The sequence below is a fragment of the Hippocampus comes genome, unplaced genomic scaffold (assembly GCF_001891065.2).
Source record: "Hippocampus comes isolate QL1 unplaced genomic scaffold, H_comes_QL1_v1.1 scaffold119, whole genome shotgun sequence".
Lineage (NCBI taxonomy): Eukaryota > Metazoa > Chordata > Actinopteri > Syngnathiformes > Syngnathidae > Hippocampus > Hippocampus comes.
Genome location: NW_017805494.1, coordinates 65,916 through 80,493, shown reverse-complemented (window position 1 = coordinate 80,493; position 14,578 = coordinate 65,916). Strand labels below are relative to the sequence as shown.

Below are 14,578 nucleotides of genomic sequence, written 5' to 3'. Positions count from 1 at the left end.
GAAATTCTGGTCCACTACCCGATGTCTTAGGAGGCGTAATGGACCAGAATTCGGGACATTGTGACGGTGGGGAGAATACTTCAAAGACCTCCTCATTTCTGTCACGTTTGCGAGGTGGTGGTGGACCCCAAAAAGCAGGCATGAGGGAGGAGCAGGGTGAACTTGACGAATTGTATTCAATAAAACACAGAGAACTAAATCCAAAACAAACAAAGTCCTGAAAACCAATCCAAAGTATCAAACAAAACCATGACTGAAGCAGAAACTATCAAATAACCGAAACATGACCAGAACAAATATGACAGCAGCAACAAAGAGCAACAAACAAGCAACAATGACCTGACAATGAGTGCTCGGGCTGGGAGTCCTTTTAAAGCACTAATTACATAACGACCAACAGATGTGCAGCTACAGGGAGAGCCCTACAGTGCCACCTGTTGGTCCCAAACCGAATCATGACAATTTCCACCAATTGCTTTCCATTGATGAAACAGAGCCTGGAGACTCTGAGGTGGGCTCTCCTATCTCTGGTTATCGAGGTGGTTAAAATGCTTTTTGGGGGGCAATGCCCCTGCGGTGGATGAGGTCCGCTCGGAGTTCCCAAAGTCTCTGGATGTTTTTGGGTTGTCTGGAGTGGCAGCCTGGTGTGGCGGTTCCTCTTTTCAAGAAGGGGGACCGGAGTGTGTATTCCAACTACAGAGGAATCACGCTCCTCAGCTTCCCTGGTAAGGTCTATTCAGGATTGCTGGAGAGGTCGATTCTCAGATTCAAGAAGACCTTACGGTTTTCGTCCTGACCGTGGAACAGTGGACCAGCTCAGGACCCTCAGCAGAGTCCTCAAAGGGGCATGGGAGTTCGCACAACCAGTTGACACGTGTTTTGTGGACTTGGAGAAGGCGTTCAACTGCATCCCTTGGGGAGTTCATTGGGGGGTGCTTCGCCCCCTATTATAGGCCGTTAGGTCTCCATAACACCAATGTTAGAGTTTGGTTCGTTTCCAAAGAGGGTTGGACTCTCCCAAGGCTGTCCTTTGTCACAAATTGTTGTTCATAACCTTTATGGACAGAATTTCTAGGCGCAAGTGAGGCATTAAGGGGTCTGCTGTCGTGGCCTCAGTATTGCATCTCAGCTTTTTTCAAATTTATGATTATTATTTTTTTAATTATTAGTGGCTCCTTCAAGCAGGGCTCTCCAACACTCACTGGAGCATTTCGCAGCCGAGTGCGAAGCGGTTGGGATGAAGATCAACACCTCCAAATCTGAGACCACGATGTTCAGTTGGAAAAGGGTGGAATGCCCTCTCCAGGTCTGGGATGAGATAGTGAACCAAGTGGAAGAGTTTCAGTGTCTTGGGACCTTGTTCAAAGGTGAGGGTCGAATACAGCATGAGATACATGGGCATATTTGTGCAGCATCTGCTGTGATGCGGACTCTGTATTGGTCTGTCATGGTGAAGAAGGAGCTGAGCCAAAAGGCAAAGCTCTCGATTTACTCGTCAATCTCCATTCCTACCCTCACTTATGGTCAGCTGTGGGTCGTGACCGAAAGAACAAATTCCCGGATACAAGCGGCCGAAATGAGTTTCTTCTGCAGGGTGTCCGGGCTCTCCCTTAGAGAGATCGTAGGGACTCAGAGCAGAGCCGCTACTCCTCCACATTGAGAGGAGTCAGATGAGGTGTGTTGGGCATGTCATACCAGCAGGAATCCCTGGGGACAACCCAGGACACATTGGAGAAGCAATGTCTCCCAGGCTGGCCTGGGAACAGCTGAGTTCAGAAACGTTTACAGTTTTTGGCCTACTAGACACAATTAATCACCAAAACAATAGCAGAAACCAGCCCATTACATAATTTACAATAGAAGTTCAATCATTTCTTATCACCATTTCTACAAGTCATAAACCAAAGATGTGTACATAGTTCAAAGAATCTATCTTAAGAAAGCTCTATTTATTTTTTCACAATAGTCAGCATCTTACATGGCTGAGAAATCATTTGTGAGACAAATTACTGTTATGGTTTCATGAAATAAAATGCAAAAGGTAATCAAAACACAAACTGAATCAAACCCAAGTTCAAAGCAGCATTTAGAATTGTGAAGAAGGAATGGTCATTTTGCTTCTCATTTATGATTTGAATGAATGTGACATTGTGCTGGCAAGGCCACTGTTGTGGCGGATTACCTGTCAAGGTTGGTGCACATCAGCAACCTTATGGAGGAGGATAATGTGATGGAGTGTTGTTCAAGTTTCGTCAGTCCTTGAGTGGTGTATTGTCTTTGGCTGAAGGGTAAAGCTGACGTGAGCACGAGCCATGTGTTTTGTTCCCAAGGAGCCAAGCTCGATTGAAACTGTTCCCCGTGGACCCATACAAACGTCCAGCGGTCATACACATCAAGAAACTGTTTCTCAGCTGCCGAAACTACTTTGTCTCCCACCGTTGTGGGTGTCGACCTGTGATGGGTCCGGCAATACCGATGCATTAGCGCATGTGTTGAACTCATAAAGCGAATTCCCCTGTTGGTGCGCATATCACTGTAAGAAAAATCACGAGACACAGCGGCTGTGTCGGACAGCAGTTTGCATGCCAAATTGTGCTCATCAGGATGTGGAACTTGTAGAACATCTGTGTTTGTGTTGAACGGAGGAGCGGAGAATTTGATTGTGTGCTGTTTGTGGATGCCAATTATCACGTTGTCGATTTGTGGAGACCATGGAGCCATCGAGAAAGAAGAAAATTTCTGCAGTTTCGGAGTATTTTGATCTGAGATCGTCTAATGAGGTAAATGTTCGCCCTCTTTGGCCTCATTTCCATTCAAGTTAATGCCATTTCCAAAGACTCCTGTTCAGCATTGTTTTACATGTGTACCTTTACGCAATATGTTATGGTATCCAATGCCATGTTGCTCTGGATGCATTGTGATGATGTCACTCTCCACAGCGGAGCACGTTGATGTGAATGCTCAAATAAATATGCCCATTTTGGCTGAAAGTAAAGTAAATAGCACATATCAACATGCGATCCTGGAGGAAATGTCTGTGCAACTGCTGTAGACTCCATGGCCTCATGCTACCAGTAATGACACTAGGCTGAGCCGAATGCAACACTAGTGGAAAAACTGTCGGAAAAGTAAGGAGGCAAAAAAAAAAAAAACATTCCTGTTTTAGTGGTTGTCTCATTGTTGCCCTCCTGTTGTTGATTTCATTAACACCCAAGTATCTGCAACTAATTAACAACACCCTATGTGACTTAAATCACCAGATCAATATCCCAGAAGGTTAAAAGATGTGAAGCTCTGCTTAGATTAAAAAAAGGCAACTTTCATTTTTTTTGAGCAGTGTACTCCGCCCCTGCGTGTCACTGAACCAAACTGGGGCACTTTTGTTTGTTTTTTTTTTTGTTTGTTTTTTTGTAATATGAAAAATACCGTAATTTCTGTCATATCAGCCACTGCTTTTGTCACAAGCTTTCAAACCTGCGGCTTATTTCATGATGCGGCCTGTTTAGAAATTTTTCCAATGGCCGCCAGGGAGCGCTCAAGCAGAAAAGGTTATAGTGAGATGCTATCATGTGTCACAGTGAAAACAACCGGCCATGAGAGGGCGCACTTGACCTGTGTTTTGAGCCGGACTACAATGCGAAAGCTGTGGGACTGCGTCTATGACAGACTTGACCAACAAAATAATTTTCATGAAGGCTTTATTCCTGACTGAACACAGAAAATGTACAGCATCAATAAAATAAAAGACTGAGATATGTCAAATTGGATTGACAAATAGAAAAGGTATACAAAAATAGAAAACAGTAGTGGCTTGTGAGCACTTTCTGGCATGTTGTATGTGCCCAAAACACGTGGAAAACAACTCATCTCCCCTGCTTCGCGGCTGTTCACACAACCCACTGTGTGACACCGTTCAAACTCCCAAACGACGATATTTTACTCTTAATTTCAGCCGGGTTACAATGCCGATTGCAGATCCATCAGGTCTGAATAAGCACAGCTCACAGTTCGTCTCCCTTCACTTCGTGGTCCAAGTCTCAAGAGATTTCCTACAGGATTATCCAACACTCCTTTTAAAGTGACAGTGCTCCATTTATTAAACGAGGCAGCATTCACTACAACAGTCATAGTATTGTTCACCTGGTTACATATGCCAAAAGAAAACCTCCCTACAAGACATTGTCGTGAAAGTTGACACGAAAGCGCGGAAGGTAGAAGGCCTTATAAAGGAACGGTTGACCGAGTGTTATGGCAAGTGAGGATTTTTTCATTTTAAAACAAAACATTACTTGACAGGGAATGGTGCGTTTATTTTGTTGTGTTTTTTTGTTTTTTAAACCAGCCATGTGAGTGATGTTTTACTACTGTGGTGCGGCCGCGTTCAGGAATTATTTGGAAAGACAAGTTAAGGTATGTTATTAAACATTGAAACCTCTTTTTGTGGAACGACTTTCTTTGCAAATATCTCATGTCACAATATGCCCACCTGCGTCTTATAGACGGGTGCAGCTTGCGTGTGTACAAAATGTTTTTTCCTTTAAAAATGTAGTGTAATGTCTTATAATCAGGTGCACTCTATAATCCGGAAATTACGGTATTACATTTTGGGAATTAAGTAACCGAACACTGATAATTACTGATGTTATTATTGAATGTCTTTTACAAAATGTGATTTTTCAATACTTTGCTATGTTTCCATTGAGAAAATGATAAGTTTAAGTGATTAAAGAGGTCCAGGTTTGAACTACTGAACCATTAAGCTCGGAATCTACCTGTGCGACTTCCGATTCATGTTGGTATGCTGGGTCACATACTGTATGTGCAGCCACAGTGGAAGCAGGTTCCCTAATCCCACAGGGTTACAAATGACAAGGTCACTGTGTTGATTGATATTCCTTCAAACCTCTGTGTGCAGGTTCCACAACAATCATCATTTCTGAAGAGCTAGAGAGGATACAAACTGTTGGGACAAATGTCACATCTGAAATCCCCAAAGGAGATTTCATGCTTTACTTGTCATCAGTGGGCTTTGTGTCTTCCCTTCATTCATTTGCAAATAAGCGTTTCTGTATAGGTGAAATCTTTGACACAGTCCAGGAAAACACATCAAGTTGGACCCTAAGCATGCTTTTTGTGTTCCAAAAATAAATCTCAGACATTTTAATGGATAGCTTTGTAGTTTTGTGACATTTATCAGATTTTTTTCATTCAAAATGAACAGTGCAATTCCATTTTTTCCAAATCCAACCTTGGCCTCTTTTTTATGCGGATATAAATTGGATGTGCATGCGGTGTATCTGCAGGATGAACAATCATACATATTCAAAAGCGTGATCTGTGCTACGCATGGGAGGGAGAGTGTTCTGGAGCCTCCTGACAATCGTGAATCTGCAAAGTTGTGTTGAGTTACAGTGTTGTCTTTACATTTGACTTAAATTTAATCCCACTTGAAAAATGAATCATAAAGTGGACATTTGTGGTCACAGTAGTAATTCAGCCACGCTGACGGTTCATTTCTTATGTGGGGCAATGTCGTGACACAGGGCTAAGAGCAGTTTTGACACAGGATGATTCAGATTTTTTCAGATTCATATTTGAAAATGAGTTTTCATCCGTCCATCCATTATTCAATCAGTTTATCCTTACGAGGGTCGTGGCCATGCTGGAGTCTATCCCAGCTGTCTTTGGGCAGGAGCCGGGGTGTCCCTGAAGCCAGTTGCTTGCCAATTGCAGGGCACACAGACAAACAACAACCATTCATGCTCTCAATCACAGCTAATATTTCAACTAACCTATTATGCATGTTTTGGAATGTTGTAGAAAACCAGTGTACATGCAGAAAACCACACAGGCATGGGGGAGGTCATGCAAACGCCATACAAGAAGCCCGGAACCAAGATTAGAAGCCTGGACTCTGTACCGTGAGGCGGACGTACTAACCAGTCAGCAAGCATGCTTTTTGAAATCCGGCTGGGAAAGCTTCCACCAAAGTGTCAGATTTTTTTTTCCTCCTGAACTTCTCATTAAGCTCTTGGAGACTGTAATCGGACTATACCTGATCGTTTGGCATGACGGTGAGTGGGGCTGCTCATAGCGCTGCTGTGCATCATTTACAGTATTCCCTCCTCCAAGTAAGCATCATATTTAAATGACATATGCGCCAAGCGAATGTTGGGGACCGTGGTTGCCATTATTTGGCATAATGCCATTTGATGCCTAATTACAGCTCATTTACATGATAATGCTTACAGAAAGGCTTTTTAAGATGTATCACATCAGATAATTCTGGTCACTTCGGGACCTTCAGCCACACAAAATGTTAAACTGAAAAGGTTTTACCTTGAACAATGAGATGCACTTTTGTAGATTTTGGTTTCTGATTTGTGAGGATGGAGCAGACATAGGGTCCTTCATCATGTATGTTAACATTTTGGATCTCGATGCTGTATTCCGTGATGGCTGTATTTTCCATCAGACTGACCCGAGGGTCCAGAGACCATTTTTCTTTTCCGGCAAAAAGAATGGTCGTGCGGTTCAGCCATGCCACTCTTGACACTTTACTGTCGACGCTGCATCTGTAAAAAATTAAAAAAAACAAAACATAAAAAACAAATACAAATATTAATAGAGAAAAAAAAACAAGGGATACTTTACAGTGAATACATCATATTCTGGAAAATCACATTTGTAATTTGGCCACTTATTATCCAGTTCAATTAATTTCATGAAGTTTTGAAGGAAATAATAAAAAATACATGATAAATATCTTCCGAGCCGGAGTGGTGTTGTGGTTTAGATTCTGTAGCTACTTTTCAAGAAGCTGTCCTTTCTGGTCCATTCTCAGTTATTTTCATCTGTTGGTATCCATCCATCCATCCATCGATTTTCAACACCGCAACCCGGTTGGAAAATCGGAAAAGACATTGGGAACGTGGGTATGAACAGTTCCAATCTCGGTTCCCGACGTCACTCCCTTCGACAATTGTGCAACCAGATTGACAATGCGATGGTTTGAACAAAGACCGGGTAGAAGGTGGATCCCAAAAACACAGACTCAGATAAATAGCGATTCCAAAATTATATTTATTTAGCGAAAGGTGAAAGACCGACAAAGTAGAAACAGAAATCGCTGGAGACAAAAAGCCAGGTAAATCCAATGAGAACAAAAAGGGCATGCAACTGGCAAGAAAAAATTGACAACCGAAAATCCATAAAAAACGAAATGACAACAGTCCTAACTAAAGAACATCAAACTACTCAAAAATGGCTTTATGAAAAAAAAAAAAATTACAGAACCAAAATCTATCGATGCAAAAGTCATTGAGACAATAACGCAGCAATTGTATTCCCAAAGCATATTTCAAACCCCAAAATTAAATACAGATTAACAACATTTTTTTTTTTTTGCCATGTACGCTTCTTGAACAATCTGTAAATGTCTCTGACCACATGTTCCTTCCATATCTATCTTGGCCATTTTTCCTGCCAAGTCCACTATTAAAATAATATGTCTTGATATTGAGGTTGTTAACTATCATAACTAAAACCAGCAAAAGAATCTAGCCACTTGAACCAAGCGGTGTAATACAGTGTCAGAAATTGTATAAGTGCCTTTTGAAATAGGGGAAAACCAAATCCTCAAAACCAATCACTGAATTACACCTACTTTACAATGAAACGCTTGAGCTTGAGCACAAAAATATCTGGGACCAACCACTACTTCTGCAAAATATAAACATTTTCAGCCCTTACATTCCCAGCATCCAAATGAGTCACCGCTGCAGACATTCGTTGTGGAGCATTAGGGAGGGCATTGCATAGTCTCCTCACTACCACCTGACACATGTTACACAAGTGATTAAAACTGACTATTTTGGATCTCAATTTTTTTGTCTTATATTAATATTTATATAGAGTCACATTTTGAAATCATATCATGAACAATTATCTTCAATGCATTTTGTGATTTTAATGTTGTTGTACGTATTTGCATAAGTAAGGAAATCTGTCAATCAGACAGCTCCAATACAGGTAGCAAGCTTGTTCTTATATTTACGCACGAAGATGTATTTCAGGATGAGTGGGTATTTATGAATTTTATTTTACACAGCATGAATCCGCTTTTATGAAGTTGTCATTTGCTGTCCCCTGATAACCAGGCAGGATGCATTTTTTGTTTGTTTGTTTGTTTTTTCTGAATAACATCAGGATTTGACATGAAGTGTTAGGGTGTTTGTTGGTTATAATGTTGGTTAGGGTGTTGGTTAGGGTGTTTGTGTCTAATTTGGTTACCAGTGTTTCAGCTTTGTCCCTGACCCCAGTCCAAGTGGGGGCTTAATATTATTCAGTCATAATGTAACACATTTTACATAGAAAAATAGAACACAAGTGAATGTCTGAAGTTTTATATGACATTGTTCAAATGGAAAGAAAGAGAGAAGGAAAGAAAGAAAATGACCAAAATGAGATCAAACGAGGCTTGGTTGGGGGTGGCTATTATCAATTTGTGTTGGCATAAACTATATACAGGAAATAATAGTGTTTCGGTATTTTGCATCTCCCTCTCTCCCTCTCTCTCTCTCTCTCTCTCTTTCTCTAGATAGATAGAAAAATAGATAGAGAGAGAGATAGTGCATACGCATTTTATGACTGTCCTACAATTATGTGAATCTCTTTGTGAGTCCTCTCTGTGACTTTCTATTCCTGACCAAATAAAGCCTACACCTCTGTATGATGTGGAAAAATTACAACATGAATGTCTTTAATTTTTTACTCGCCGTGCATGACCCACTTCTATAGCCCAGCCCACCAGTTGAGACTCACTGATGTAAACAGCACCTTTTACACTGATTGAACTACTCTGGATGAAAACGTTTTGATTTTTCTTTTTCTGAAGCAAGAATGCTTTTATTATGACATTCATTTTCATCACCAGACAAGATGACCGCATGGTAAATGCAAATTGCAAGACTCCCTGTAGCTCAATGAAACAGTTAAGGCTGCAATGAAAATGATCCCTTCGACGGGTGGTCTGACTGCCGTCTTTTAAAAACATGTATAGTAAATGTTCTCCCTTTATGTTGTATAGTCAAAAGATCTGTATAATCAAAATAAAGTCTCTCTTGTTATTTCATCGCCATGAAGATGGTAAGATGACAGCTTGTGTGGAAACCATAAAAGCACAGGCAGACCTTCCCCCAGGAAGCTGCAACCTGCTTAGTCTGTGGCAGTGATTCTGTGTGGTTCAGCTATATGCACATGCAATATCGGCTTCTATAAATATTGCAGTCGCGTCTGTTGCCATGTTAACTGCCACCAAAACAAAAATAATGAAATATTCCATGTTGAATGATTTTCTTCCGCTGAAGAAAGACATGTCAGAATTAGTGGGAAACAACTGATGGGAGTGCACACCTCACTGGCATTTTGTCTCGCTGATTGTAGGTTTTCATCCCAATTGACAGTACAGTGGTACTGCTACTTACGAAATGAATATGTTCTGGAAGAAATTTTTTAACGAGAACATTTTGTAAGTAGAGACGCGTTATCCATGTAAATGGCCTAATGCGTTCCAAGCCCCCCGCCCCACAATTCAGACATAATTTTTTTTCTAAAGCATAAAATTGCATCAAAATATGTAACAAATACATGTTATAATTAGATCATTGCACAATAAATGAGAGGTGTGCATAGTGTAAAAAGCAAAGAATAAAGAATAAAAATTATGGTCGTTTAACTTTAATTGTGTCCTCATCATTTTTGTGCCCTCTGTAGTTCATGTTCTCTCTCAGAAGTGTTTTTTGGTTGCCGTTTTGTAAAGAACTGATCCGAGGACGTTTGCTATTTTCGGCTTTTAACAATCGTTCGAAAATGTCCAAGGCAAACATCAGCAGAGTGAGCGATCGCCCGACTGGTGAACACTTTTTCTGGGTGATTCACATTTACGTAAAACTATCGGAACGCGGCCCAAAGGGCGAATGACGAGAACGCTGCATAGACACATATCTAGCCATTTATCTATCTACACCACTGCTTCTGAACCTGGGTTCGATGGAACCCAGGTTCAGGATTTTGGTAGAGGTCCCAAACCCAACCAGTTCGTATGCACGTTCACAGAACCCTTCTTTGGTGAAAAATAAAAATGTTTTTTTTTACAAACTCAGCACATTAAAAATACACATTTATTAAAAGCAGAAAAAAGTAAGTAAAATTATATGGCATAAGTATCCGTTTTTTAAAAATTGTATGACGTACTATCACGACAGCCACACGGTAATTACTGAGTGAACTAAATTTCGCGCAGCACTGATTGGACAAGAAAGAACCTGAGGGTTCGATCGAACCCGGGTTAAGAACCACTGCCCTAGGGGTTTGGTGAATCGGTCTCAGGGGTTCGACGGAGCCTCTGCCATGGAGGTTAAGACACACCCGACTCAAGATGTCAATTAGTTATGACACGCCCGCTTGGCCATCGCTGGCTGCAGATGATCACATTGCATTTCTTGTCCAATCAGTGCTACGGGACATTTAGTTTGCTCTTGTGACTGTTGTGATAGTACGTCATACAAGTTAAACTGTACTTATGTAACGGAGTGATATATTGAGTTTATTAGATTACGGCGGAAGTGACGCAACAGCGCACAGTATGGCACCAGCTTCCCGCCGTAACTCAGGCAGAGCTACCAGGGAAGTCACAGGGTAAGTCGCATTTCATTGACGGTCAGGATTCATTTCTAATTTAATGACAATATTTCACTTTGTTTTTCTTTTTTCTACGGTGCGGTGTATTTAATTAGTTCTCTGATTTGTTCCGAGTCCAAATTGCTTTTTGTATTGTTTTTTAATTATTGTTATTAAGTTTTGTCGAATGGAAGTTTTTACCCATTGAGTTAATAGTGCTTTTCTGTTGAGCAGTTATTCTGAGACCGAAAAGCCCCGTGACTTCACCTATCCCTCCCGCCATACTGTGTTGCAGGTAATGTTTGTTTCCTGTCGGTTTTACTGTATATACAGTAGTTGTTCGTGTCGTTTTTCGTTTGGCTGTTTGTGTTTGTTACTGGCGTGTGTCCGCAGTTCGTCACGGCTGCCATTATTGTACATTGCGCAGCCGTTCTGCTGCATGTGATGCGTTCAGTGGCATCACGTAAATAACAGTGTATGTGCATTTTTTTCCCCTTTTCTGTAAATAATTAATATACGATCACCCATGTTGTGTATTTTGTTTTGTTGTGCATTTTGTCTTATGTTATGGATGATGTTTTGTTAGTGAGAGCGACCAGGGAAGTCAAAAGTTATTCTGAGACCGACTTCACCTATCCCTCCCGCCATACTGTGTTGCAGTATTAAAAGAAAGAAAAAGCCACACTCCATGCGTCTGGTCTTATTGAGGCGGCAGTGACGTGGAGCTCGAGACCGTCACAGTTGTGACCCCCGTCACACTTAGGCCATGTAATTGTATTGACTTTTTTCTATTTTTAATAAATGTGTTTTTTTAATGTCTTGAATTTGTAAGAATTCACATTTTTATTTTTTATGAATGAAGGGTTCAGTGAACGTGCATGTGAACTGGTTGCGTTTGGTACCTCTAACAAGGTTAAGAACCACTGATCTACACTCACAGACGCAAGGGTAGAGGTCCCTCTTAGCCAATGAGATGCCAGGATGATGCTCGGTAATAGCCAATGGCAGAGCAGCTGAGTATGTTGCGTTCATGAAACTCGAAGCTGCGAGAAGCAGCCCAAACTGTATTTTTTTCATATCTTGACATGTCTTTGTAACAAGAGGCAATACTTTCCTGTTGAGGTGTTTCATAACTTGAAAATTTCGTATGAAGAGACGTTGGTAAGTAGAGGTACCACTGTATTCCAAAAAGATTGTGAATTACTGGCGACACGCTTTCAATCAAAACATCAAACGACTGTGGCGCTGAACTCTCCCTTGTCCATAAGCACCCCCCAAAAATCTACTGCTTCATGTGGATTTACCTCTCTGTGTGAAATTCACATCCATATAAAAATAGATAACAGCAGGACTGAAGAAATCCCATTCAGGGTTTGAACCAAAAATAAGAAATGTAATTTTAACGAAGACAAATTCACCAAGCACAGCCACACGTCTTCCATGAAAAATGATTGACAATGTTGCTCGTCTTAAAAGCATTGACTTTAAGACAGTTGACAAATGGTGTACCTGGAATTGACATGGAATGTCACCTATAATAAATTATATATACTACATTTCAAACACCCGCATTGTCTGCCAAACTTTGAGGACCATGTTCTTTTAAGTATCAGCTCTGGATTCTTGATGTCAGATTTCCAGCTCCACGAATAGTGACGCGTTCTGCCCACACACCCAGCTTTGACTGTCTACTATTATTTTCTTTACCCATAATATTCCCTTTTATTCAATATGTATCACATCACTGTTGCATTACTATTTTTACACATTTGGTGGTCTCAGAGGCATTCGATGAAATAATAAAGCTGAACATGAATCCTTTATATACCTTTGCCGCTATATCCATTGAGCTCCACACAAACTGAATATGACAAAAGTCAGCGAGCAGTTGGCAGCATAAATAAGAGCCAATTCAGACAAATGGAGCGACAAAGAAACAGATAGTTTCGATTCTTTATTAATCCCGATGGAAAGTCCAATCAAATGAAGAGGCAGTTTGAAGAATAACTCAATTACCCCATTGGGGGACAGCGGTTACTACAGTGGACAGCTTTTCATGTTCTCAGGTTACAGGTTGCACGAAAGGGTTAAAAAAATCCTGTGGATTATTGTATTGAAAAGTCAGAATCACAGCTAAAGCCTCGATCAAAAGACAGTACTGTTTTCTCAGTGCATCATCTCCTGGTCTTCAATCCCATGGACCCCACTGAATGAATAGTGTCACTCATTGTGTCATTTAATGCTGCCATTGCAGGATCAGAGGGGGCATCAGCAATTCAATTTTATCAATGTTACAATTCATGACATGAATCAAGGTGAAAAAAAAACCTCCAAAAGCTATGTTCCCCTGATGAGCTATATTGACCTTATTTGCCTGAAATGTAGTGCGGCTTTGGATTTTTTTTTTTGGTGGGGGTGGGGGGAGGGGCATATTAAAGTCCTGCTAAATCGATCACGGTAACAGTGTTGGACTGTGGGGGTAAGGCGCTGATGAGCTCAAGAGGCTCAAAATTGCACCCGGATATGGCCCACAGTCTGCCATAAATGTCAGTATGTTGCCTATATATCACATTCTGATTAGTGACGTGTGGTGAGGTTCATGACTGGTGAGGCACGACTCTTCTGGAGTTGGACATAAAAATATGAACCCAAAATAGAAGATTACCCACACGTAGGTTTCAAACATGATCAAAATTGCTTTTTTTTTTTCGAAATTCTACACTCATCAATAATGTGAAAGTAGGGTTATTTAACATAAGGTTAAATTAATTGTTGTAGGGTTCTTGAGAAAACCACCCTTTTTTCTTCATTTTAAATGCCTTTAAGTGGTACAACTAAATTTGTTTGTCCACGTACACATATGGATGTCTGTCAAAAATCATCGATCTATTGATCAATCAATCACACACACACACACACACACACACATGTATATATATATATATATATATATATATATATATATATATATATATATATATATATATATATATATATATATATATATATATATATATATATATATATATATATATATATATATATATATATATATATATAGACACTCCCTATACGAACATTTTTAAAAAATGACAAAAAAAAATGTAATTTGTGGTCTCCACATGATATTTGCAGGATTGCAGCGATTATTTCATGTTCAAATCAGTCACTTTGACTTTTATGGCTCCAACACGTTCCGAAAAAACTGGGACAGGTGGTAAAAAAGACAATTGAGGAATGCTCATCAAATACCTGTTCAGAACATCGCACAGGTGAACAGGCTAACTTGGAATAGGTGATATGATTGGGTACAAAAGGAGCTTCCATGAATTGCTCAGTCACTCACACCTATTGATGGGGTGAGGTGAACCTCTTGGTGAACCACCGCATGAGAAAAAGTCAATTTAAAGGACAATCTTCCTCAGTGTACAATTGCAAGGAATTCAGGGATTTAATCGTCAACGGCCCATAATATCATCAAAAGAATCTGGAGATATCAATGCGTATAAGCAGCAAGGTTGAAAACCAACATTGAATGCCTGTGAAACTTCGATCCCCCGGGCAGCACTGCATCAAAAAAATAACATCAATGTGTTGAGGCATATCACCACATGAGCTAAGGAAAACCAATCTCAGTCAATACATTGTGGAGCAAACTTAAAACTCTACAAAGCCAGGGATGAGAGTGGCTAGTGATGAAAAAAGCGGAAGGGGGCGTGGCCCGGACGGGGGGGGCGTAGCCGGGACGGGGGCGGGGCCACTTACAAAAGTAGCACTAAACATGTTGAAGATGAAGTGTATTCAATTTACACACTATTTGAAACTTCAACAGAAAAAAAAATCCCAAGATTGTTCACTATTCTTTCAAGTGAAAATTTGCAATTTTGTTTATGCATTC

The 14,578-nt window shown here is 40.5% G+C and overlaps 1 protein-coding gene and 2 long non-coding RNA genes across 3 annotated transcripts in view; 2 read left to right on the top strand and 1 right to left on the bottom strand.

Annotated features, from left to right (window-relative positions):
- Window positions 1-14,578, bottom strand: part of opcml (opioid binding protein/cell adhesion molecule-like) — a 168,885-nt gene that overhangs the window by 104,202 nt on the left and 50,105 nt on the right. Inside the window, exon 2 of the mRNA XM_019876222.1 lies at window positions 6,340-6,575. Within this exon, the coding sequence (XP_019731781.1) occupies window positions 6,340-6,575 (236 nt within the window). The remainder of the gene's footprint in view (window positions 1-6,339; window positions 6,576-14,578) is intronic.
- On the top strand, window positions 634-10,401 carry LOC109519591 (uncharacterized). The gene is made up of 3 exons (XR_002168985.1): window positions 634-753; window positions 2,575-2,576; window positions 10,390-10,401. It is a non-coding gene; the product is annotated as an uncharacterized LOC109519591 (long non-coding RNA).
- LOC109519589 (uncharacterized) lies at window positions 10,597-10,980 on the top strand. Its single transcript, XR_002168984.1, has 2 exons — window positions 10,597-10,698; window positions 10,915-10,980. It is a non-coding gene; the product is annotated as an uncharacterized LOC109519589 (long non-coding RNA).